General features: G+C 38.2%; 1 protein-coding gene across 1 annotated transcript in view; it reads right to left on the bottom strand.

Annotated features, from left to right (window-relative positions):
- Positions 1-26,924, bottom strand: part of ARMC2 (armadillo repeat containing 2) — a 130,146-nt gene that overhangs the window by 69,686 nt on the left and 33,536 nt on the right. The window contains 5 exon segments of the mRNA XM_090031771.1: positions 2,795-3,015; positions 5,235-5,337; positions 11,830-12,005; positions 17,125-17,217; positions 26,067-26,143. Of these exon segments, the coding sequence (XP_089887897.1) occupies positions 2,795-3,015; positions 5,235-5,337; positions 11,830-12,005; positions 17,125-17,217; positions 26,067-26,143 (670 nt within the window).

Genomic DNA, 26,924 nt, shown 5'->3' with positions numbered 1-26,924 from the left:
TGTTATCTAGTATTTTGTGTTTTATAATTATATCCAGTTTTGCAAGCATTTCTCAATGTCAGTCATTATTCTCTGGGCATGGATCACAGGGAAGAATATTCTGTCACATTCTATCCTTGAAAATACTGAGAGACTATATCTAACATTTTTCTACGATAACTAATTAATTATAACACAGAATCATAAATCACATGTTTTAACGTAGATCTATTAGAGAGAGTGACAGGAACAAGTCACATTGGGAATTTTTTGATTTAGCAGAAATAATAACTTTTCTAAGGAAAGGAGAAAAATAAACTGGTTTTACCAATCCAAAACATTCAGAGACAATATCTAGGGTAAGCCAAGCAATTTCAATAGCATTATTATTTTACAGAAAAGACACACAGTTGCCTATACTGCCTCTTCCTCAAAAAAACACCAAATACATTTAGAAAAAGCCAGTCCAGTAGCTAGCTGTAAAATGTGGTTTTGTGCTTTACAGTATTATAATTTTAATCAGACTGAAAGCATTATTGTACTGGTCATGTAAAAATGTTGAACTGTATGATTTCCTGTCACACATTCACAAGTTAAATCTTTGGCATTAAAACTACACTTTTTCCCACATTAAGCATAAAGCAAAGCAATAGTGCAAAGCAGTGGGAACTTCAGACTTGCTGGTGCCACACAGTTGAAAACATGAATCCATACTTTATCTGGTTTTACCACTTGGCCATTGATTATTTTTTCTATTAAGGCATTATCAGTCAGTGTCAGCTTTCAACATCTGTCCAACTCACAAATTTTGCTCTTGAATAATTTTTCTTGTACACAAGGATTTTTCTCTTTCACAAGGATTTTCAGCTGAAATTCTGCTTCTCTGTTCAACCCAACCATTCACATCTCAGATGCTATATACTGATATTGCCAAAGCCATCCATCAAACACTCTTAAAGGTTTTATGTACTGCATATGTTTCCAAAGAAAGGATAAAGGTTTCCTTGGCAGACATAAAACCTGATGTACAAAATACACAAATTCAGGCCTCTTTAAAAAAAGTCCATGTACTTTGATAACTGAAATAACTATACAGTTCTGGAAACTCACCTGCTGTAATGCATCTATCAATCCAGCCTCCTACAAAAAAACTCTCTCAAAACAAGATAAAGTTATCTAGGTAAGGTTGTATCAGGAATTTTAGCTTATATACTTGGGTATACAGCTTAAAACAATCCCAGTCAGCTGTTGAACTTTATTTTCTTGATCTGTTAAAAAGAAACTAATACTGACTTTTGTTGGGTGCATACAAGTGTTATGTTTCAAGTGGGAGAATCACAGTTCTTCTGGTAGAAACTGGAAGTGTTCACACAGTTTCTCCCAAAACAAAAGTGGTGGTATCAGGAGAAAACTAACCCAACTCCAACCAAGTAGAAGTATCTCTTGGGAGATGCTTCTTCTAGGAGAAGGAATGCATCTAGGATTACCCTTCCTACATACAAATCACAGTACCATCCTCCAGCATCTCAGAGTGCATTACTTCAGAGCAGGCATACAGATATCAAAGACAATGCTAAGTCACAAAACAGTTACACAAAACCAGATCTCAAGCTAAGAGCAGGTAGTATTTTATTTAACAGAATAAGGACAGTTGGGACACTGCTGTCCTCTAGAGCAAAGAAACTATTTGACAAATATCACTAGCTAATGGAACCTGATAGATTCCATATACTTTAGTGGGAGATGTGCTGCCTTCTCAATAGACAACTTTTCAGTGGATTGACTGCATTTTTTTTTTCTCTCTCATCTCCTTAAAAGGCAATTTTTCAACACATACAGACACTAAACTGGGCAGCAAAATACAGCCATAATCCTCCACCCCTCCCTTCTTTTTAAGAAAATAACACAATTTTTTTTGTGGAAAAGGGTATTTTTCTACTTTTCTGGTGTATCAAGGAATTGAACTGTATTGATTTTCTGTTTTAGTTTTATGTCACTTGGAGCAGGGATCTTTCCTTTCTCGAGGTTCATGCAACAAGGCCAAGCCAGAACCCTAGACCTAGCCATTCCCAATCAAAGACATCAGAGTAAGTCATCCCCTGAACAGGGACCACCTGCAGCAAGCCTGGAACTGTACTTTGGTCCTAGCAGGGCCAAGTAAGGCAGTTAATTCCCTGAGGCCACAGGCAACAGGCCCCACCTGCTCCAGCCCTTAAAATGTAGGTACAGCCTGCAGTATCCCTATCTGGGCAAAGGCAAAAGTTCTTGCTTCTGACCTCCCATGCATTTCCTTGCTAGGCTTCTGGTTTTCATTCCAACTTTGGCTTCCATTCCTGGTAAGACCCTTGGCATTCCCTGCTCATGATTCTGGGTTGGCTTTCAGCTCTGGCTTTTGGCCTCTGATCCCAATTAACCCTTGACTTTGGCTCTGGACTCTGGCCTGACCTGATTTATGGATATATCAGAATCTAGTTCTGAGGCCAAACCCCTCTGGACCCCAGCTCCCTGGGAACCAATCTACTATCAGCATTCAAACTAATTATAAAGATGATTTTATTAAATTCCTAAAAATCTTTCTACTAATATTAGATTTTTTCTAACACCTTTATAAAAACCACACATAAACACTCCAAAATATCTCATTTTTTATCTTGAAAAACTGCATAACAATTTCATTTTAAAAAGTCTATGAAAATTTACAAATCAGTTTATTCACATGCAAACAGGTGCCATCTATCAGTTTAAAGTAATTTATTTTAAAATTTTAATTTAGTCCTCAGAATTCCTATTTTTAGAAATAAAAATTGATGCTGACCTGGACTAAGAGATGACCCAAGCTGGAGAACTGTGTGTCATTTTCTCTAATGTTATTAATCTGCTTCACTAACTGCAGCAGTATTTCCACAGCTCCTTTGTTGGCCATTTCATTAAGAAGAGCTGCATTTCCAGAAATGAATTTTATAGCCCCCATACAATAAAGAAGAGCTTCATTGTTTGCTTGTAAATCTTCAATTCTCAGGACCTCCAACAAATAATCTAAAATAAAAATCAGCATTTAGAAAGTCTGACACTAACATTTATAGCCATCCCTGTCCTTAAAGACAAACATAGTTGCAAAAGAAAACTGTGGTTATAAACTTTATCATACTCTTCTTTTATGTAAGTTGGAAGATTAGGTATCTGGATTGAAATCATGAGCAACTATTGATGTGTGGCAGAAAGGATCAAAAAACTTTGGTTTCCTAGTCTCTAGAAAAGCACATCAATTTTGAAAAACCAGTGGTCATCACTAAAATCTTTGATCAAGATTTTCAAGGTATTTTAAGGGCCTTACTTCTTGAGTGCTCAGCTTGGAACACTGCACACTGGCCTATTCAGCAAAAGAGTATTCTCAGCACCTTTTGAAAATAAGGCCTTTTTAAGGTACCCCTATTATGCACCAAAAAAGTCAGGCACCTAAAATCCTAAAGTCAATGGTTACGTTTGAAAAGTTTGCCCTTGGTATTTTTTAACTTTACATTTTCAAGCAGAATCAGGAGGATATTCCGTACCAGATAACAAAACAATCCCAGTCAGTTGTTGAACTTTATTTTCTTGACCTGTTAAAAAGAAACTAATACTGACTTTTGTTTCTTTAGTCACTTTCAGTTCAAATAGAAGAGAAACAATTTTCCCATCCCATTTTAAACATTTCTTGCTCCACATTAGAATGAACCGAAGATCTTACAACTGCCTAGTGGTCAGGAGGATTATCTGGGATGCAAGAGACCTAGCTAAATCAGAGCAGGACCTTGAAACTCAGTCTCCTGCCTCTAACGTGAGTAATCTACTCAGCAGACTGTTTTCTATCCCAGTTTCCCCTTCTTGCTGAAGTTTCCTTTTATGAATCAATAGTTAAATACACAGAGTACAAGAAAGGGACTCTGCCCCTATAGCCCAATGATTAGGACATTCACACAGGATAAAGATGACTCAGGTTCAATCCACGTTCTGAATCAACACAGCAGGAATTTATAGCTGTGTGTCCTATACCCTATGGAAGTGTCCCAAACACTTGGTTACCCTACAGCAGCAATTTTCAACCAGGAAGGAGGGCACTGTGGTACCCAGTGTCATCGCTGTGGCGTCTCAGTGTCATGAGATGCTTTTAAGGATGAAGAGGGTGTCATGCAATATTATAGCACTGTTAGGTGTACAAACACCCATGTGATTCACAAGATAAACTGAGACACATGAATCTACAGTGTCAAAAATATTTTGAGTTTTTTGCAACAGAAGAATTGTTCTATTTTTTCCACAATCAAAAAATATGTGAAAATGAAGAGCCGGTATTTTGTTTGGAATGCCTTGAGTTTAACAAGTTTGATAACCACTGTCCTAGGGTAAGAGCTTCCTTTCTGATCAGAAATTTTATTCTGGACCTGGAGAACCTTTCCCAGGTAAAGATTTCTAAAAACTGGTACAATTCCACAGAATGTTTCAATTTCAACAAATTTATATTTTATGATGAAAAAATCAATTTTCTCATGTTTTGTCTGATTGAAAAAAAAATCAGGTATTTTCTTTAATACTAATAATAATCTGTACTCAAGTAAAACATTTAATAAGCAATTACTTTAACCATAAGGAAACTTTTCCTTTTTTCTATCTACATGTTAGTGTCATAAAAACCCTTTCCATCAAAATCCCACTTAAAAATTAGTGAAGAAAACCATGGGAAGACAGGATTGAAGAGAAAATGATGTTGTTTATATAGACATTTTCAATGTACCTACCTAGATTTTCTTATGGTCCTCATCTCCCTGGAAGGAGTACATTTGATTTCTGAAATCGTTGTTGAAGTTTCTCTCTCAAAAGGCCTTTTGCATTTGCTTTGTACCTGGTACAATTATCTGGCCTAAGACTCCATTTCTACGAACGTGCTTAAATTTAAGGATGCAAGTAGTCCCATTTACTTCAATGGGACTAGTCAAACTCTTTACTTAAGCACATCTATTAAGTACTTGAGATATTCAGGCCTAAATTAGTAAGCCATGTAATAAAGTTTGACTGAAAAGGAAATAAATTAAAAATAGGATTGAACACCACTCTCTCACTTGTCCATCATTTCTACACTGCGTATATTTTTAAAGTGTGGAATTCAGTTTTGGCACAAATTTAACTATCAGAATTTTTCTACAGAATGTGAAGGACAAACAATTTTACTATTTCAGCACTTAAAATTTATTTTAGCGCATGTAAAACAGAATACATACCCAATAGTTTGTCATTTTGGATAAGAAAATCATTTTTTTCATTTCTGCAAATTTTAAATGCAAGTTTGCACACACTAAGCATATTCTTTCCACTCACTTTCATCTACAGAGAGAAAGAGATGAAACAAAAATTACAATTATATTTTTGTGAAAATGAAAATTTCCCATATTATTTTAAAAGTTGGGTATATGGTAATCCTGTACTTCAGAAGTCCCAAGAAAAGCACCAACAACTAGTTACTGGGCCTGTTCTGGTTCTGAATCGAGTATAGGTTTTGCTATTACTTCACTGGAACAGAATCGGGCTTACAGAATTCAAAGATTCTAAAATCTTAATATGTAAAACTGTAAAAAAAAAAAACCCTTAAAAATTGTATATGTAGAACTGTAAAAGGACTGCATACTACTATTTTGTAGGTTTTTAAAAATCATTCTTACAGTATAAAACAATAATTCCTAATATGATTCTTCCCTTGAGTAGGGTTACTTGTTTATTCATTAGCAGCCACACAACAAAAATATAAGAGGAGTTATGTTGGATAATCAAATAAGACAAAATAATACATTTCTTAAATTCTGCACTACAACCAAAAACATGAACATCTTTTATTTTTATCTCCAAGTTAAAAGATACATGAAAATTGAAGTAAAAACAATGTGATCACTAAAAACTCTATCAGGAAATGAGCTAAGTAGGAAGGTCAAAGTACAGTCTTAGCTGTGGATTTTACATCTTATCAGTAATATTAATGCCACACCACTGCCTTATGAAAAATAAATTTTGTCAAAATACAGTTAAAAGAAATCTCTTAATAAATCTGATGCTTACCTCACTGCTACCTCTAAGATTTGAAGGCATATACTGATACTAACATTAATAAAACAACAGTTTTATCTATCAACATCTTCCGTAACATTTTCATGTACACAATTCCTTAGAGAGGCCATAGGCAGAGGAGCATCTATAGTGCTACAAATGTTGCAGCACTTTGAAGTGCTACAGAAATGTAGCAATGCCAGACATGGCTAAACACTGAAGCCCTCAGCTGCTTGCTGCAAAGGCATTCTGCATGCTCTCCAGCCCAAGGGCAAAACATGGTTGCTCAGCTCTGCAGTTCTGCTTGCTTCCTCCCACAGGAATAGCGGAGCACTATGGCAAAGAGGAGGACTGAGAGACTCCCTTCATTGCTATGGTGCACTGGAGACGTTACCAGTGGTGCTACCAAACACAGAACTAAGGTGAAGTACTTGTTTAATCCAGAAACATGTTTGTGGTGCTTCTGCCATTCTGTAGCACTATCTAGGATATGCATGTCTGTATGCTCAACTTCCATAGCAACACAAATGTAATATCTGTCCACAGTCAGAGACTGAATATAGTGACAAAATGAAGAAAACTTGGCATATTACAATTAAGGTCGCCAGTTACAACACCACTGAATTAAATGATGAAATAGATAAGTTTACTGAACTATTTATTTTAAATTATATGAATTAAAAGTTGTGGTTAACAGCTTAGTAGAAGTCTTTTGTTGTGAAAGGTATGGGATATAGTAAAGTTAATTAATTTGCTAAAAAAAAAAAATTAATACTAAATATTTTCCTCAATTGCCTATTTGTTGCAAAATGCAAAAAAAAAAAAATAATCCAGGTTTTTTATTTCAGTTATACTGTTTTCTGAAATACTTCTAAGGCATTTTAATTATATCTCTTAAAACATTTCAATGCTGCCTTCCAACCCAACAGCAAGTAGCAGAGATGATTAGGAGGAGTACCACTCTGCTGCTCAAGTGTGTAAAATGCAGAGTGTCCTAGGAGTACTGACATGCTGCTGCATGCATCATGCTTGGTCCACTGGAGGATTCATTCCATCAGTAATGACATTAGCACAAATAAAGAGGGTGAGAATTACAGAATTACCTTTGGAACTCATGGGATCACAAGGATCACTAAGTTACCACAATGTTCACCAGGTACTCTAGTTTGAGTTGTGTGAATACCTCAACATTTATTTACTTCCTAATTATGTTTAGACTAAATCCCAGCTTTGGTGTAAAACTCTGTGAACAACTAATTTTCGTAAGCTAAAGTCCAAGTAAAACTGGGAACTGGAAAATAAGAGTTCAACTCTCATTCCTGTCGCAGCCTGTACCATCTTGGACAAGTCACTTAATTTTTTGGATAAGCATCACAAAAAACCTTTCTAACCCATTTTGGTATCAGAGAACCCCTAACCACCCATGTTTTCTGGGTACAATGGACTTAGGCACCTAAAGTTATTTTGCTCTATGTGCCTATGGTGCTGCCATCTTGGCTGGCCTGAAAATCAGGGCTTGGGACAGCCATTCAAAGAGCCTGGGCCTAAATTGATTCAATCTTTGCAGGTTAGTTTAACCTGGCTAGGCTGAACTGGTTTGTAAATGTACAGACATCCCCTCTGGACTGAAGAAATGCTGGCGCACACCTGTAGTGGCTCAGGCTAGAAGCTGGGGTGGGGGGGGAGGGTAGAGAAACTCTTCCCTTCCACAATGCTGAGCTGAGGGGAAGTATGGCCAGGCCTGAGCAAATTTGAGAGGACGAAAGATTTCAGAACATACCTCTGCTTCTATGCTTCCTACTGGCTAATTCAGGTGTTGCTCCCCAAACTCAGCATAGTGAATGTTGTAAATCCCAATCCTAGGCACCTAAGCTTTCTGACCTAAACTACAGAGATCTTAGATGCATATTTCAGGTTTGTTAATTTCACTCTGGATCCAAGTATCCTTTATGATTTTTGACCTCGATTCCTCCAACCCTCCTTAGTATAACAACCAAGATTATATTTGCATTCCCATGCCCTTTGTCTTGTCTATTTAGACTGTAAACTGTCTGGTGCAGAGACCATCTCTCAAAGGTACACTTGGAGAGGTTTCAAAGGAGAGGGGGAGCCACTGTGCTCTGGACTGTACTGCAGTTATTAGTTACCTGTGCAGGAGCCTGTAATGAAACAAAAAACTTGAGCTGCAGCCAGACACCTAATAAAGTTTATTTGGCTACAGAAGGGGGCAAGCTGAGGGATGAGATAATAAAAGAAACAGAGCTTTTGATGGGTCTGAATAAATTCAAGTCAGCACAGCCTGATGAGCTTCATCTCAGGGCCCTTGACAATACTGAAGGAACTGAGAGAGGTCATCTCAGGGCCCCTGACAATAATATTTATAAAATTGTCGGAGATGGGCAAAGTACCAAGGGACTGGAAAAGGACAAACATAGTACCCCACTTTAAAAAGGGAAAAAAGGAGGACCCAGGGAACTGCAGACTGGTTAACCTCACCTTAGTACTCAGGAACTTACTAAAACATACCCTAAAGAACTCCATTTACAAACACCGAGATGACAAAGTCTGGGCTATTGTAGGGAAAGGAAGATTCTTCTACAAGCAGCCAGAATGGATTTAAGATGAAAAAAACCCATGCTAAACAAGCATTACTTCACTGGAACAGAATCAGGCGTACAAAATTCAAAAAATCTAAAATCTCAATATGGAAAACTGTACAGTAACAGTACTTCTTTAATGAAGTAACTACTTGGGTGCATGAAGAGAATGCTATGGATATAGCAGTATAGTATTTACATCTCAGAGGCCCTGACAATAATATTTATCAAACTGTGGGACTTCAGCAAGGGTTCTGACAAAGTCCCATGTGACCATCTCATAAACAAATTGGAAAATGTGAGCTAGGCAAAACTACTGCCAGGTACGTAGATAGACAACTGTCTCAATAGCTACAAGCAAAGTGTAATTCCAAATGGATCCATGTCACAATGGTAGGAAGTTTCAAATAGAATCCCATAGGGTTATCCTGGGCCCAGCATTGTCCAACGTGATTTATTAATGTTGGAATTGGGAGTTTCTTCAGCAAAGTTGAGCAACAACTACAGGCTTGGCAACACCAACCTGACCAGCACTACAAATGAAAGAGACCTGGGGGCAGTAACAGACCACAGCATGAATATGAGCCTGCAGTGTGACTCTTGCCAGCAGGGAAAATAATACTCTGGATGCATTTCCAAAAAGACGAAGGAGGTGATTCTTCCACTCTACTCGGCACTGGTGAGACCCCAACTGGAGTACTGCATCTAGTTCTGGGAGCTGCCCTTTAACAAGGACATGGTAAAACTTGAGACAGTCCAGAGAAGGGCCACCCATATGATTAGAGGCTTGCACAGCAAGCCACATGAGGAAAGGCTGAGGGACCTGGGACTCTTCAGCCTAAGAGAAAGCTGAGAGGGGATTTGGTAGCAGCTTACTGCTACGTCAGGGGAACATATCAGGGGCTCAGTGAACAACTGTTCACCAGGGTGCTCTTGGGGAAAACCAAGAGTAATAGCCACAAACTCCTGAACGACAATTTCAGGGTCAACATTAGGAAAAACTTCTTTGCAGTTAGGGTGCCCAGACAGTGGAATAAGCTCCTTCCAGAGGTGGCACAATCGCCTACCCTGGAAATCTTCAAGAGGAAACTGGACAGTCATCATGCTGGGGTCACCTGACCCCACCTGTCATTCTTCCTACCTGGTGCAGGGTGCTGGACCCAGTGATCTTCCAGTCCCTTCGCCTTACAATCTATGAGTAAGTTGCAGATGACACAGAAGTGGGAAGGACTGCAAACACACTGGAGGATGACACTGCAATTTACAGGATCTTGACAGTTTGGAAAGCTGGGCTGGAGCTCACAGGATGAAATTCAAGGCTGATAAATGCAACTTGCTACAGCTCATGAAGAATAATATAAAATAAATACAAAATGGGTGGCACCTGGCTGGATGGTAAGACTATAGAAAAGGGCCTGGGAGCCTTAATAGTCCAGCAATCTGCATTGTCACAAAAGGTGAATGCAGTTTTGGGATGCAACAAAAGAAGCATTAGGTACAAGACACAAAAGGTGATAGTGCCTTTCTATTCAGAACAAGCTAGGCCTCAACTACTCAGTATTGGTTAGAGCTCATCTAGATGACTGTATACAGTTTTGGGATTCACATTTCAAAAAGGACAGAGGGAAGTTAGAGAGGGTCCCAGAGGTAGGTGACAAAAAATGATAAAAAGGCTTGCAAGGCAAGTTGAATGAGAAAAGCTAGAAGGAAATAGGCATTTTTAGCTTGCAGAAAAGGAGCCTAGGAATGGACATGATAGCAGTCTTCAAATATCCAAAGAGCTTTCCTAAAGAAGGAGGGAAAACATCTTTTCTTTCTTGCTGCAGAGAGCAAAATGCGGACCAATGGCTTGGAGCTGCAGCAAAATACGTTTAGGTTGGGTATTGGGAAAGACTTCTTCACAGTTAGAACAGTGAAGCAGTGGAATAGACTGCCTAGGGAAGTTGTGGACTGTCCACCACTGGATGTGTTCAAGAAGAGGTTAGATAAGCACTAGTATAGGTAGATTTGGAAAGCCTATGCCTGTATTCCACTATAGGTATTCTCCCATGCTTCTGGGCTTTGCTGGTTGTCAAAAGGGGCCAGGAAGGATTTTTTTTTCTCCTTCTGCCACTATAAGTGAGGGGTGCGAGTTGGGTTAACTTCCTCAAGAACCACTGGCTGTTGACTAGAGCCAAGGCTGGGGATTTTGACTGGGGTGAACCAATGCTTCTTCTGGGACTTAAAGTTTCTGGTTAGACGGTCTTACCCCTCCAACTGCCATACTTGGAGTCAGGAAGGATTTTTTCCCCATGTCAGACTGCTATGGAGGTTTTGCCTTCTTCTGTAATGGAGATGTGTCCCTCTTGGATGTCTCAAACACTTTTTAACAACCTCTGAAGCAGCAAAATATTAGCCATTGTGGTCCCCTCTGCTTTCTCTGTAGCAAATTAGGATGCTTATGTCTTGTGGCTGTATCAGGATTGACCGTGTAGTTTTGCTGTTAGGTTAAACAATGGATTTACACAGGATCATTCAGTTAGGGATCATATGTAAGGGGGCCTTCCAGCCACCCTGCTTTTCTATGATTTTATGAAATGTAGCAAAACTATTCTAAATTTAACCCAGCTTCATCCGTATTTAAAGCTGGGGCGATTTAGCTCACTTGTATCACTAAAAGCTCATGCACATGTAACACTTGTTGCATGCTCCTTAGCATCATTTCCTGCTCCTTTTACAAGACAGTCCAAGTATATTTTTCTTCATGCCCATGTGTCCATTTTGAGCATAACATAATAGGGCTCCCACCTCAGTTGGGGTCCCTGAATAATTTTTAAATAAATAAATACTACATAATAAGAGAATGAGATATGATTCCTGGATCTGTCACTGACTAAATGAACTGGCCTCTGACAAATAACTTAATCTCTCTGAGTACTTCAGTGCCCCCATATGGGAACAATTTTATTTACTTGCTCTTAAAATCACTTTGCATCCTCAGATAAAAGCACTTTAATCAAATATTATTAAAAATGTAACTTATTTTTTAGGTTTAGTCTTTGGTTCTTAGCAGATTGAAGGCTACTAATACTCGAGTAAAGAATGCAACATTTGATTAAAAAAAAAGATTCACAGATACGGTATGTTAATTATTGCATTCTAATATGTTACAAACTAGTATTTAAAAAAAACAACAACTTACAGCCAGAATAATTTTTGCCAATTTCAGGCAAAGTGGGTCTGAACCAATATCAACCAGTTTATATAATGTCTTCAGAAGCACAGTTCTTCTTTTAAATCTCTTTCCTAGCATATGCCCTTCTTCCAAGGCTTGCTGGAGACTGCTACAGGCAAGGCAGAGCTTTTCTATATTGTCTTCTATTTGGGTGGAGAAAGTAAAAGTTAACCATTATAGACAAAATACAGATAAAAGTTTGCATAATGGCATAAAAAAATAAATCTTCCAATAAATTTCTTAGGATTCTGGCCTGTTAATAAAAGTATTGATAGCATTGGCTGTACCACAAAACATATTTTGATGTTGTTGTTGGTTTAAAAACAGTAGCTCCTGTTAAGCCAAGCGATTCATAGAGCCAACAATGACATCCATTTACCTCGTCGTCTTTAAAGAGAAGACAAAAATGAAACTTTTTTTACTTTTAATAATTAGACTAACCAGATACCGGGTATAAACCTTGGAGAATCTGGATGGATTCACTGAAGAGCTCTGCCAAATGTTACAGGCAAAAACTAACTAACTAACTAAATAAATAAAGCTTAGGAGCATTATTCTAGCTACAAATCCACCCCAAAGGACATCCTATGCCAGCTGCTGTTAAGGGTTCAAGTCTGAATTTATACGCAAGATCCTGAACACACAAAAGAGGTTCAAAATGCACTCAAATAGATCTTTGTTTATAAAATAACAAAAAAGAAAACCTGCATTGTACCAAAAAATCTACACCCTCAAAAGAACACAAATACACATTTATAAAAAAGAATAAAAGGCCACATCTATTCTCTAAAAATTAAATATTTTGTGTCTGAATTACTGGTTTTCTTTTGTTTTGTTTTGCTTTTTGGCTTGAAGGCTACATCATTTTGTTTGTTTTTTTTTTTAAGGCTACATCAGTAAGGTACATAAAGTATACTATAAGCTTACCTGAGATACTGCCATTGTGAGTATATACTGCATTTCTCAACACGGACATACTACTGTAATACCCATGTGGACAGCAGGTAGCTCAAACAAATCTATATTACTAGAGAATTATAAAGAATTTTAAAGAAATATCATGCTATATTTGACGCTTGCCAAACTATCCTATGTAAACATACTGGATGGGTAGGTGATTGTCAATATTTTTAAAAATAAAGGGGTGACTTGTATATTTTATTTGCTAAATAACTTCAAAAATCCTCATTAGTCACACAAACTAAGATTTTAATTTTTGTTTGTTTTTTATTACAATGAATTTAGTATTTGGGAGAGGTGCTTGACTGGCAAAGAAAATGCATGAGAACTTTACTTAGCCACCAGACAATAAAAAATTATGATTAAAAATAAATAAAACCACTGATTATGTTCAGATTATAGTAATTTTAATAAGTCTAAGAAGAAATTTGAATTTAATATAAAATATGGTTACGTTTAACATTTCTTAAAACATTTAAATGAAAAGATACATGCTGAAATTGTAAGACTATCAAAAATTGGGTTACAGGTTGCGTGCTTTTTCTCTATAAAGAATGAATCAGAGGAAAAACAGGTACCTTTCAAGATCAAATAATACACACTAGGCTTTATACTATAGTAAAGGACTAATGTTGCAGGCAGATGTACTATCGGGTGCAAAAGATAGGGAAGTAATTACAGGTACCGTAGATCACCCTCTGATTACAGGAGACAGCATTATGTACCTCGGTGGCATCGTACACTAAGCCTGCCTTCGTGGTCTCATGCTTCTATTTTATAGCTTCTCCCTATTTGAACTGTGTTAAGTTCTGTTTAAAAAGGTACGCAGAAGTTTATGCATCTAAAACATTTAAAATCTGTTCTGTTTAATAAAAATTATGCTATATGCTGTTTTGTGCATGTAGTTAAAGTCCACTTACTATCCTGGTGTCAAGCAAACACATTAATCACGAATAGAAATTAACTGTCTGGTAAATAAGCAATATCTCATTCAGTATTTTTTTAATATATTAAAATTTAAAATTAGTATGAATCTGCCAATATTAAGCTATATATGTAATTATTTAAATAAATGTATCGTTACAGTGTACCCTCCTGCACATGAAAAAGATTCATGAAGTCTAGGGTATGTACCATATCTATTTAATTGTCATCAGGATGCTTTAATAGTTTAACCAAACAATGAAAATACACCTTTTTTTAAAGAAAGTAACTGAAGTACAGTCAAAGAAGTCAATTAAAATCAATTAACTAAATTGAGGCTTTCCACTTTCTGATTTAAATAAATACACTCTTTTGCCCTCAAAATGGGAACATCTCTTGCAGTATCAGCGCTGCATCAATACATTTCAACTTTAGTCTAGGTAAGTAACGACATAAGATTATCTCTTTGGTCTCCCTCTTGAGACAACCAGTAACAATTGTGGCAACAATATCTATCTTGTGGGTAGCTGTCCACTTGTGACATGAGATGAGACAAGGCCATCAACTTACTCCCACTTCTGCCAGGGGAGCAGGAGTGTCACAGAAGTGAAAATGGAAGTTATAGCTCAACAATAGTTGCATTTCACTGCATGTCACGAAGCTCAGAGAAAAAAAATCCACATTTTCTTTTGCTTACCCCCCAGCAACTGTTTTTTGTACAAATGCCTATATTTGCCCTTAGTGAGTAAAGCAGTATTTTTTTTGATCACATAACAATAATCTGAAAACAGAATGCCAATCACAGGAACTCGGCTGATAACTTCAGAATTAAAATCAGATTTCTTTCAAACAAATTGTTTTCTAGAAATATATACTCTGAAAAAGAGCTTGTTTATTAATATACTAGCAAAGTGCCCATCAAGACTGATGGGCGGGCAGCAGGGACAGAGTGCCACCACACACTGACATGCATTGCCACCACTCTGAATCCAGCCACATGCAACCCCCTCACTGCTCTGTGTCCGGCCCCATGCACCCCCCCACACCTGACACACACCCATCCATGCACATCCACCCACATGCCACACCCTCCACGAGGTACGCTCCCCTCACTGGCTTCCTGCACAGCACCCTGCGGCCGTGTGCTCAGGCAGGCTCCCCCTATGCGGGAGGGTGTGACCACAGGGTGCAGGCAGGGGGGCGTGCCCTGCCCTGCAGCCACATGCTGCAGCCAGTGGGCACTGCCCATTGTCCTCGTGGCATCTCGAGGCCGCGTGCCACACCCCTGCCCCAGTGCCAGAGTACCTGTCAGTTGTGGATGGCGGGGCACACATGGTGTACAGCTGCAGGGTGCTGTATGGGGAAGGGGCACACCCCCCATACCTGCTCCCTGCACGGCACCCTGCAGCCACATGCCATGCCCCCCCCTCTGCTGTGGGCCACAGGGGAGGCATGGTGTGTGTGTGGGGGGTGCACAGCTGCAGGCAGCCTTGAGAGAAGTGGGCAGGGGGATGCAGATAGCGCCCAGCGGCTGCAGCATGTAGGCAGGTGTTGCCCCTCATGAGCAGTCCCTACGCAGCACCCTGCAGCCATGTGACCTGCGCCTGTGTTTTGGTACTCCTGGCACGTGGGGGGTGGGGAGTGTGGCATGGTGTGTGACCCTGCATGGCCGGTCCCCACAGTGGGAAGAACAGCCTGGCCCTGCCTGCCTCAGCCCCCACCTCTGCCTGTCTGTCCTAAGGCTCTAGGCTGCACATACGGACAGACAGACGAAAGTGGTAAGGCTTTTACTATATTAGAATTAACATGCAGAACCAAACATGTTTCTTCAATAAATTTGTGTAAGATTAGCTGAAAGAATTTAAAATACATGGCTGCCTACAACAGTAAACACTGTAGCATTACCAACAGATCCACTCATGGAATTAAAATGATGGAATTCCAATATTGGCGTACAAATAAATACTGTAATTGTGCAGTGAAGAGCCCAAATAAAGGAAGTACATCATGCAGCTGCAGAAGGGGTTGATTCCGTTATTCTAGCTTTAATCAACATGAATAGTCAAGAAATAGCAAGACTGTTATTATCAATGGTTTGTAGCAGTGTATTCAATTGACTGGTGGAAACAGACTAAAGAATAATTTTTTAAAAAGGAAAAGTTAGATACTATGTTTAAAATTTTGAAGTTAAAAATTAAGAAAATACAAAATGTGCCCTTGTCCTTGCTCCACCACATGAGAATATAGGTTCCACTCCATCTTTAGCTCGTATTGTATTTTCATCCTACCCTCTGCATCTTTCTAATTAACTGATTTAAATGAAGTCCCTCTAATTCCAGCAAGGAGAGATGGAATTAGGCTGCAGTTTTCAAGCTTTCTGACCAATGTTTCATGTTAATCAGCTGATGAAGTGTGCAGTCTTCCTAGAATTAATCCTGTACGTAGGAAACAATTAAGCATTCTGTGCTTCATTTTCCATTCCCTTGTTCTTCATGTGGTCATTAGCATCTGTGCAAAGTTTGCAAAAAAAATTATTCTGATTCTCCAGTGTTTTATATCCAATACTGTACAGTAACCTGCCTGTGTAGCATAACAAGGGTTTCTGAATATACCTCAAAGAAAAAGATTTTATTTAATAAAATCCATTAAGGAAGGAAACTAAGATTTTTAAGAGCTTGTCTTCTATCTGCAAAAGTGACAATATTCAAGGTTAAGGCTTCCAAACCCATTTTCAGCTACTATTTTGTATCAACATTACTGATCATTACAAAGCTTTCCAAGACATTCAAAATTTACAACTCTGAGTCATACTCCAGTGGAAGCTTTAATTCTGATTTGCTCCCTTATGTAAACTTAATTCAGGCCCTTAACCTTCTGTCTGTTCTCTATAAACCAGAGGTGTCAAACATACAGCCCTCAGGCAGGATCCCATGCACAGCGAAGACCCATCTGACCCACCAGTCTACTGGCCACTGATGCTCCCCACTGTCACTGATGCCACTGCTGCTTGGCCCCTGGTTCTGGCCTGGAAGGAGCCTCACAGTCCAGTTCCAGCCTGGGCCATGGACTGTGGCTATGTGTAAAAGAATGAGCCTACTGCAGCATATTTCTCTTCAGATAACCACAGACAATAGACCTATGTCACACAGAGGAACCTCATTTGGGTTTCTTGGGGTTAGACCTAGGGCAGTTCTGCGACAAGTCTTTTTTATGTTGGTAAGTTACTGAACATATGAACACCTTTAGGAATAACTTACCTAATGATTGTTAACTCATAAGAATAGATGCCCGTAGTACTCTTCTGTTCCAACGTCTATTTCAGAAATATTGTAAAATATGTACTCACTATTATTGAATTATCCAAGAAGCCTTACTTACCACTCTCTAATTGACGCAAAATTGGTAAAATCTTTACATTCCAGTAGTTTTCTTCCTCTTCTGATTCATTTAGTTTTGAGTCATCCTTCAAACCTTCAAAGTACATTTAAGAGAATACATTAGAAGGATTTAACTGCAGCATGAATCTGAATTCAAAAATATTTTATTAATCAGGTTAACTATGATAATGCTGCATTTCACTAGCTTCTGAAAAGTCCACTTCATCCCAAATATGTATTTTTATTTAAAAAACTCTCAAAATTAATTATTTTTTGTATCTTTCTAAAAGGTATAACTTTAATTTCAACACATAATAATGTTTAAGTTCAAGACCTGATACAGGAGGTACTGGTTGAAATTCTATTGCATGTATTATGCAAATTAAGATAGATGGTCATAATTGGTTCTTCTGGCCTTAAAATATATATATCTATTCATTCAATTTCTAAAAAAATGTAGTATGTAACTAGCTTATTATATGAATATAGCCACAGGTCTTCTTTGAGTAAAAAGATATATTTCTGAAGCAGGAATGAAAAAGGAACACTTTTTCAGCCTAACTCAAAAATTTCACTCTTCAGATTGCTGCACAAAATCTGGCAGAGTAATTTTGATTAGGAATAACGCAACACACACACTCACACAAAGGCTTTATGTAGCCTTAACTATACTTATCTGATCCGATCACTCAATTGAGGGGACAGTAGTTTTAGGCTCAAATAGGTAGTCAATATTCTGGGTTTTGTGGGTTGTTTCTGCTGGTGGACAAATTGTTAGGTATTTCGTTGATGGAATTCTGCCTATCTAAAAAGAATGCATACAAAGGCCATGCACAGTGGTTATGTTCCTTCCAGGAGAATCACTGCTCTCCTAGTAGAAAATGCACGCATAGATTCATTCACTTTCTCCTGGAGGAAGAACGCCTGCTCCGGGAGAAAAAATTTCCAGGTTCACACATGGAATCTCTCTTAAGTGAGAGATTCTCTCCTGCCAGAACAAATGGCTGCGCTGCTTGACTTCTCCATGACTGGGAGGAGTGTCACCAGTTTGGAGAAGCATGGGAAGTCTTTCCCTGCCACTCCACTCCCTCGTAGGAATGGGAGGACTGGAACAGTCACCGCTTCCTACACCTTCCCCAAACTGGCATTACCTCAGTCTGAGGACAGTGTGTAGAGCAGGGGAGCCAGAATGAACACCTATACTGCTCCCTTCTCTGAAAAGATTTCTAGCAGTGGAAATGAAAGCCTGTTCATACCCGGTCATGTTTTCCAGAACACAGTAGGAATCAAACTGTAATAAGCTTCCTCTCTCACAGATGGGTCTCTTTCCAACAAAGACTCTGCTCAAAATGCTCCCTTTCACTTTCTATCAGTGCCCTGTTTTCAGTCCTTCCATGCCACTTGCCTGTCCTCCTGAGCAAAAATAGACTTACCTTTCAACCCTAGCAAATATTTAAAAACATAAATCACACTGTTTGGCGACTGATCCATGAACACCACTGTTCTTTTATGCTGTCCCTTCCCTAAATTGTCAATCTCTGTCTTGCAGTATTCAGATTCTTTACCTGCACTAATTTTTGCAAGGATCTCCTGAAAACAAGTAATTCCTCTAATAATTACAAAGCTTATTTTAATCTCAAAACTCAATGTGTTCATTACCAATTGGTAGCTATTAGATATTGTATCAATATTGTTCTTTAACTTAAATAGCTGTTCTCCCTCCCTGATAAATTTACCGTGCAAATATTTATACAACATAATCATATCTGCTCTCATCCTTCATTTTGCTGAGCTAAACAAGCCAACCTTTTATTTTCATCTCCATTTCCTTACCTATCCTAGTAAACTTTCCTTGCATATGTTCCAGTTGAATCTTTCTTAAACAAAAGTTACCAAAGCTGTCTACTGATATTTGCTCTTGTCTCTACTAAATAAGCCCCACTTAATACACTGTACAACTGCATTAACCTTGTTATGGCTGCTTCACGCTGGTGATGCATGGTTGTCCTACAATCAACCTGTATACCTGGGTCCTTCTCTTTCTTTGTTGCCTCCAGTCCACGACTGCACCCTCTTACAGCCAAAGTTCTAGTACTTAGCCCCTAAGTGCATGACTCTGTACTTTACAATATTTAACTCCATACTATTTCTACTGCTCCACTCCAGAAGGTTTTCTAATTCTTTCTGTGAAATAATCGAATCTCCTCCATACCAGCAATATCCCTCATCTTCGTGTTATCTGCAAATTGCATAAATATTCACTAGTTCATGCACTGATGTTACTAATGAAAATGACAAGTAGGATGGGTCCCAAGACTGGTCTTTGAGGAACACCATCATTTTGAAGCATGGGGGCACAGGGACACCAACACACAAGACGCTCCAGGTGCTTTAATTAGCAGCAGCACTCTGAGCCGCTCTAAATAAAGTCCATGTCCCCCTCCCCCTCCGAGCACATGTATAGATGCCTATCTTTATGAACAACAACAAACTTCCTAATACTATATAGTAAAAGCAGAACAATAAACAGGAAAACAAGATAATGTGATTGGGGCACTGCCCTCTGCAGATAAGAGTACAGAACTTACATAGACACGCTCAATACACAATACCTCACTCCACTAAATAATGTCCAGTAATCCTGTAAATATTTGGACTGGATGGTAACCTGTCTTGTGTAGCCCTCTTCAGAGGTAACAGACTTTCCACTGGCAACAGAGGTAGGTTGCTTTGGCTCTTCTAAAGTAGCTTCAGCAACTGAAAGTGTTGATGGGTCTGAAACAGCAGCTGCTGCACTCGCCAGAATTGTTTCCACTACTGGTGCAATGCTTTCTGGTGTTGCAGAGGTCACATTGTCTGAGACTTGACCCCGCATGTGGTCAACATGACTGGAAAGTGTCTTTCCATCTGATGTCTGGGCCTTAAATGATACTGCCCCTGTAGCTCCAAGGACTGATGCAGGCATCCACTGTGGCCACGTTGCATAGTTTTGGATGTACACAGGTTCATCTGATTCAAAGGTTCTTACAGGTGAAACATCAGGGTTTCTTGGAAAACTGGATTTCTTGCCTTATCTGGTATTCAACTGCCATACCTTGGTGGAGCCAATACAACCAAGCTTTCAGCTGGCAATAGTAGTTCCACTTCTGCAGGGCCATGACCTGTAGTAGCACTTGGAGTTACAACCTACTGTGTAAGAAATTAGCTAATTGCTGGTTCCAGTCACCATCAACAATTTACTTCAAGGCATCTCTAGTAGTTTGCGCCATCTGTTTGGTTTGGCCATTTGCTGACAGATGGAATGGTGCAGATGTCGTGTGGTAGAGCAATGGCATCTACCTGGAGAGGAGGATTCTAGCATCAGAACTTCAGAGAGCGAAGGAACAGGGAATTCAGAACAAGATAATGGTATACAACTCAGTGCGTCTTCGTTGGCTATTCACATTCCATGGCGATGTTGAAATTCATAGTAACTTGCATTTAAAATAAGGACCAACGAGGCATATGTGGTGAAATGATTCTTGGTCCATTCTTGGCGAATAACCCTAGCAACAGTTTATGATCTGCCACAGTTGTGAATCTGTGGCCATACAGTCATGGGATTTCTTAATCTCACTTACAACTATAAGAGCTTCTCTATGTATTTGGACATAATTCCTCTCAGTCTTATTCATAGTTCATGAAAGGTAGGCAATGGGATCTTTACAACCATTTTTCTGCAGGTGGTTAAGGAAAGCTCCCACTCCATATGGTGAAATACTGCAAGTAAGCAGAAGTGTTTTCTCCATATCATAAAGAACAAGCATACTGTCAGATGACAGCAACTGCTTCACATCATTGAAAGCCTGGTTATGCCATTTAATCCATTTCCATGCAGCATCTTTATCCAAGACAATGCAAAGGCTCAGCAACTGAGCCTTCTGGGAAAGAATGGTAGAAATTAAGCAGACTCAGGAACACTTGCAGTTTCGACTTATTCTTAGGTGTTGGGGCCTTATGAATAGCTTCTACCTTTGCATTTATTGGATGAATTCCGGTTATATCTACTTGGAACCCCAGGAACTCCACAGTGGTTACTCCAAAAGCACATTTGCTCTTTCTTGAGTTTCAGACCAGTATTGGAGATACAGTATAACACTTCTCACAGTCAGAAAACTAATTCTGACATGGACCCTGCTCCAATGAGGACATCATCAAAATATGGCATTATCCCCTTACGACCTTCAAACTGGTTATCCATAACCTTTGGAAAAACTCCTGGTGCAATGTTTATTCCAAATTGTAAGCAACTGGCTCAAAAGGCTCCCTTATGGATAATGATTTTCTGTGCATCAGTGGTCTGATCATTCATAGAGAGTTGTTGACATGTTTGGGCCAAATCTAATTAGGAAAAACCTTCCCTCTAGCAAAAGTGGTAAGGGGCTGGTTTATTGCTGAAATCTGGTATGGGTATTTCTGTAATGCCTTATTAATAGTACACTTGTAGTCAGCACATAATCAAATATCAGTGCTTGGCTTCATGGTCAGTACAATGTGAGAAGCTCATGTTGGATTTAAGTTTGTGGAATAAGATACCTTAGAAGCAAGTCAACCAATCTTTGCATCAAAGTTTTGGATGAAGGGTGAAGGCACCATGTCAAACTGGAGCCAGATTCAGATCCAATGTAAATGACACAGGCTGGCCCTCATAGGGAAGGACCACCGGAATTCACACCAAAAGTGCACTGTACGGCAACTCCTTTAATCTTGCAGTTTCTCCCGCATGTCCCCCTGCTGCTGATTGATGGAAGGGCTCTGCAGCTCATCCCTGATGGGGGGGGAGGGGGGGAGGTGAAAAACCATGGTTTTAAATATGCTATGTTTTTTGCCTCCTGCTGCTAATTGGTGGAGGGGCCCCTATGGCCCCGCCACTGTGCAATTGACCATATAGGCACTGCTGACTGGATGCTTAGATTACCCTTGAATGGAATGAAGTAGCTTCACATGCAAGGAATTCTTACAGAGCCATGGCAAACATTAAATTATTCTTTGCAAGAAGTCTGCATTGTAGGGCTTTGTCTCAAACCCCACATGCAGGATGATTTCTAAAAGACTCAAGGCTGATACCAAAATTACAGTTCTCAGACAATTAACACAAGTCTGCTATCTATGCAGTAGTTCCTTCCTCTGGCAACTGATTTTGTTACTTGAAATGAAACTGGTGCATGGTTTCAGATAGGAGTGCAAAGTGATTTTTAGGGGTGTAGGTTGTAGTCGTGTTGGTCTAAGGACATAGGCAGACAAAGTTCTTTAGGTGAATCTGATATCTTTTATTAGACCAGCTGAAATAGCTGGAAAACAATTTTTAAGCAAGCTTTCGGGTTCAAAACCCCTTCACCAGGCTAAGGAAGTTTCAGCAGTTGGTGTAACTAATCACTAAAAGTGATTTTTTAGCAATTTGAGGATCTTGTGGTATGACTTGTTACAGGGTTTGGCTAGGGATACAAGGGAATGAATAATCTGAAAAGTCTTTGAGCCAATGATGCTTAGTAGCACTGCAAGTTTTTGGTTATCATTAGTAATCTTATTAGCTTATTAGTGGAGCAGTTCTTTTCTAATGGTATAGCTACTTTCTGGTCTGCTGAAAAACTGAGGGAGAGATTTTCAAAATCACCTAAGGGGCTTAGAAATACAAATCTGTAATTTTAAATCATGCTCCCAAATCCCTTCAGGCACTTGTGAGGAACTCACTCCTAGCTCCCTCAGTAGTATTTTTGAAGGCAATGATCAGTTTGCTTTCACAACAATAGGAAAGGTTCAGAGTGAATGTTTATTAAAAGAGAAAGAGGCAATTTGGGGAAGACAAAATGTTCATATGAGTTCTTACTATTCAGGTTCAAGATATTTAGCATATTCTTTTAATGGTATATTTTAAAAATCTGAGACTTTTCAAACAGTATTTTGTCTCCTTATAGTAATAATTATAAAATATTCTTAAATTTGATCCATTCTCTGGAGGAATATGACCAAACAGATTCCATACCAGGTCAGATCACTGCTAGTATATGAGAATCCTTAGTTGGCACAGTACCTGCAATCAATGGGAACTTTTCTTTTAACAATGGGTTTTGGATCAGTTGCATAGAGATGGTTTCTATTTCTCCCTTCTAATGGCCCTTGAATAGGGAATGTTCAGCGAGAATGGAAAAGGATGTGGCTTGAATGCTGATGTACACTTTTGCTTTTCTCACCTGGTGGACAGTCTCTTAGAGCTGCCATCAAACAGATCTGAAAAATCAGCTCACTCCCAGCAACCTCCCTACACTATGATGGTCAGAAACTGCAAGCAAGAAGGAGTGTGGGTCATTGTCTCTTGCAAATCTTCTGGAATATTACTGAATGGTGTTCAAAGATTATTTAAGCTATGTTTTAAACCCATTTACTTCATCTGTAAGCTTTATTTAATCACTGAATCTTAGTATAATAACATTTACATAAGATTACTTTCAGCATTCCTTTTTTAAAATAAATGACTGGGAACAAAATTCATACATGATTGCTGAATAACAAGGAAAGAATTGTGAAAGCTAGAATATGTATACCTTTAATTAAGACAGTAGTACACCGATTAGAAGATAACATTAGGTGCAAACTTGCATAAGAATTTGCCCAGCTCCTTCACTATGTAAGTCTTAGCATAGCAATTATTTTACACACACAATGTGCCCTCTAATGAAAACATAAAAATTAAGATCTCTTCCTCAGAACAGTCTTTTGAACAGTAAGTCACCATGTGTGTTAAGAATTATTTGGAGGGGTGAAATAAGGATAAAAGTTCATCTCTGATACATTTTAAAAATCCAGATTTTTTCCATACTTTGTAAACTGTGACTTTCTTTAAGATATACCCATTGAAAAATCTACCCAGAATATCTATTTCAAGAGATTATATAAAATAGTTGATGCTCCCTGGGAAGAAGACTGGACAGTAAAAGTCTTGTAGGATTTCTATAAAATTATTTCCTTTGCAGACCTTTTACATTTCCTAAATGAAATGACCAGATAGTCTTGCTTGGGTTCCTACCAATCAACAGTTTATTTAATAAAATTCTCCACCAGAATTTGCAACAGAGAAAGAAGTCTCGGCTCTGGATAATGTAAGGGAGCCCAGATGAAATGTTAAAAGCTCACATTTCTGCTTCCTACCACAGCATCTGCATACAGATAAAATTGCCTGCTTTCCCTTTACGATTCTCATATATCATGCCTTAAGGTCATGCTAAGGCCTTCTAGCAACCATGTGCGCTCATACCTTTATCCACCTGAGAAATCTCAATGAACAGGATTACCATTTGTGTAATTTTTTGCCAAAGTTCATACAAAACCAAAATATGCTGTCAACCTAAAACTGGACTATTCAGCTTTCATTAGAGTGAAGAGAAAGATTTTTTAAATCACTCAGGTACATCAAAAAAAATATACCAATTGTGATAGCCACAACTTTTTTTTTGTGTGTTTCCAAGAAAATTTTTGTAACCTCGAACATGCAGCTTGTAATATGTAATACTAAATCCCAGAACAAAATTAGAAGCATCTAATGTTGTGATTCTGAAAAATAGTGACAAAAAAGCTTTGCACTTTGCAATCTTGGGAAGGTTTGTTTTGTTTTGTTTTTAGAAACTTGGTGAAAATGAGTCAAAATACTGCAGTTGATCCTGCATCTTTCAACTGTGCAAATTATGATTCAACAGGAAACAGATACTTAAAGCAAAAAGTTCAGCATGCTGAAGATTCTACTGTCTCAAGTGGTTCACAGGCCTCAACCACAGCTTTGCATTCTGGTCACAAAAAATTATATTAATAGGCCTATGCTTATTGGTTGCTGTTTTTAGCATATAAATACCAGAGCCTTAGCAACACCAAGCTTTAAAAAGCTGAGTCCTACCTTATTATCTTTTAGCCTCTTTACAGAATACCCACAGGCCACAAATATACCAAACTTAAGATACATTATCTCTTCTCTTAAAAACTGTGGTTAAAAGTGTACGGATAAAATCATACTTGAAAATGCTGATCTCTCATTTTAATATTTTTGCACACAAATTGAAGGAAGTGTATTTCCGAATTTATACTGGTATTCCACAATATAGAGCTATTTAAAGATCAAACATGTATTTTACCTAAACACAGAAAAAAAAGGTTTCTTTTGTAAAGATAAAGGTTATTACATGTTTAAATTTACATTACAAATAAGAAAGCCCTAGTAATCCACACAGCATCTTTAATGGTGAACATTAAGACACCTGTGCATATATAAAACATGAACCTAGAAAGCACTGACCATCTCCTATAAAACCTTGAGCACTGTCAAGTACATTTGAAGCCAACAAAAACTGTAGGTGCTGATTACCTCACAGGTGGTACCTACTGTTTTCCATGACCAAACTTATAATCAATTAAAAATATATATAACTTTAACAGCAAAGCAGCAGCTGTAGGATTATCAATCAGATTCTTAACTATAATAAGAATCTGTTGTATAAACACAATGAATGAACCCACAAAGGAAAAAAGCTGAGCTGTATCCTTTGCATAGATCCATTAACCTCAGTAGGAGTATACCAATTTCAAACAACTGAGGCTCTGTCCTAGGTATTAAAAATCTTTACACAACACTGGTAAATTCTCAATACCAAACACAGAAAAATTAGCATTTGTAAATGACAAAATGTCAGGAAGTCCTATTTAATGTCTCTGAAAATTAAGTTACTAACTCTCCAATATTGTCCTTTTAGATCCACAATGTTTTTAACAACTAAAAATCCCCACTGTCCCACTGAGAGTGAAGACAAGAAAACCTGGGAAAAATTTAAGTTGGATGATTTATTTGTTCACTCTTCAAGTCAGCATATATAAAAAAGAAAAATGAGTAGGTGAAAGATTTTAAAATGGCATATGTTGTACCTTCTTGGTTTCCTGATTTATCCCAGTCAGCGTTGCTTGGACATGATGCAGCCCTGCCACATTTTTTAATCTGATCACTGAAAGAAACAGAGACAAAAAATCTACTATAGGATAAATAACCAAATAACCAAAATGCCTCCTTCTCCAAACACTGTTAATGAGATCAGTATGTTCTCCAATTAATAACTCAGTATCTCTTCATGATTTCATAAGTAATTATTTTGTCCCTCCATACAAAAAGCTACTTGCATTTAGATATCACTTCCTTTAGTACTTAAAAAGAACCTTATGAAACAAAGACACATTTATACCACAAGAGGTCACTATTATGGAATGGAAAAAACATGCATTTTTCTTTGAACAAGTAAAACTGAGACATGAAAGCAACAATATCATGAACAGTTCTCATCTGCATTCTGTGAAGCAAGATTTTTGTAAACTAAATCTGGACTCATTTTAAACTTGAAAATTTAGTTTTTTAGAGACTTACTATAATATATTCAATAAGAGTAATGAGTGTTTATAAAAATAATTCACTTAACAGATTTTATTAATACTATTCTTTAGAGACAGAAAAAAAGACAACTGACTAACATTATTCAATGAAAAAAGCTATAAATTACAAATCTTTCTGAGAGCCAGAGCTCACTGCATAATAATTGTTCTTTTTTGCATCTACTAATCTGTACTACCTACCCATTGCTTTGTAAAGCAATTTTATGGCTAATACTATGTTTCCATCTGAAAAGATTCTTGTTGTTTATGTGATCAACTTTTGGGAAAAAAGGGAACTAATACAAGGACATACTTGATTTCACCACCGCTGATAAAACTATTGTGTTTGCCTTATCTATCTAC

This window comes from Crocodylus siamensis, chromosome 1 (assembly GCF_052110815.1).
Source record: "Crocodylus siamensis isolate JL-2025a chromosome 1, ASM5211081v1, whole genome shotgun sequence".
NCBI classification, from domain to species: domain Eukaryota; kingdom Metazoa; phylum Chordata; order Crocodylia; family Crocodylidae; genus Crocodylus; species Crocodylus siamensis.
This window is presented reverse-complemented; position numbering and strand designations above follow the sequence as displayed.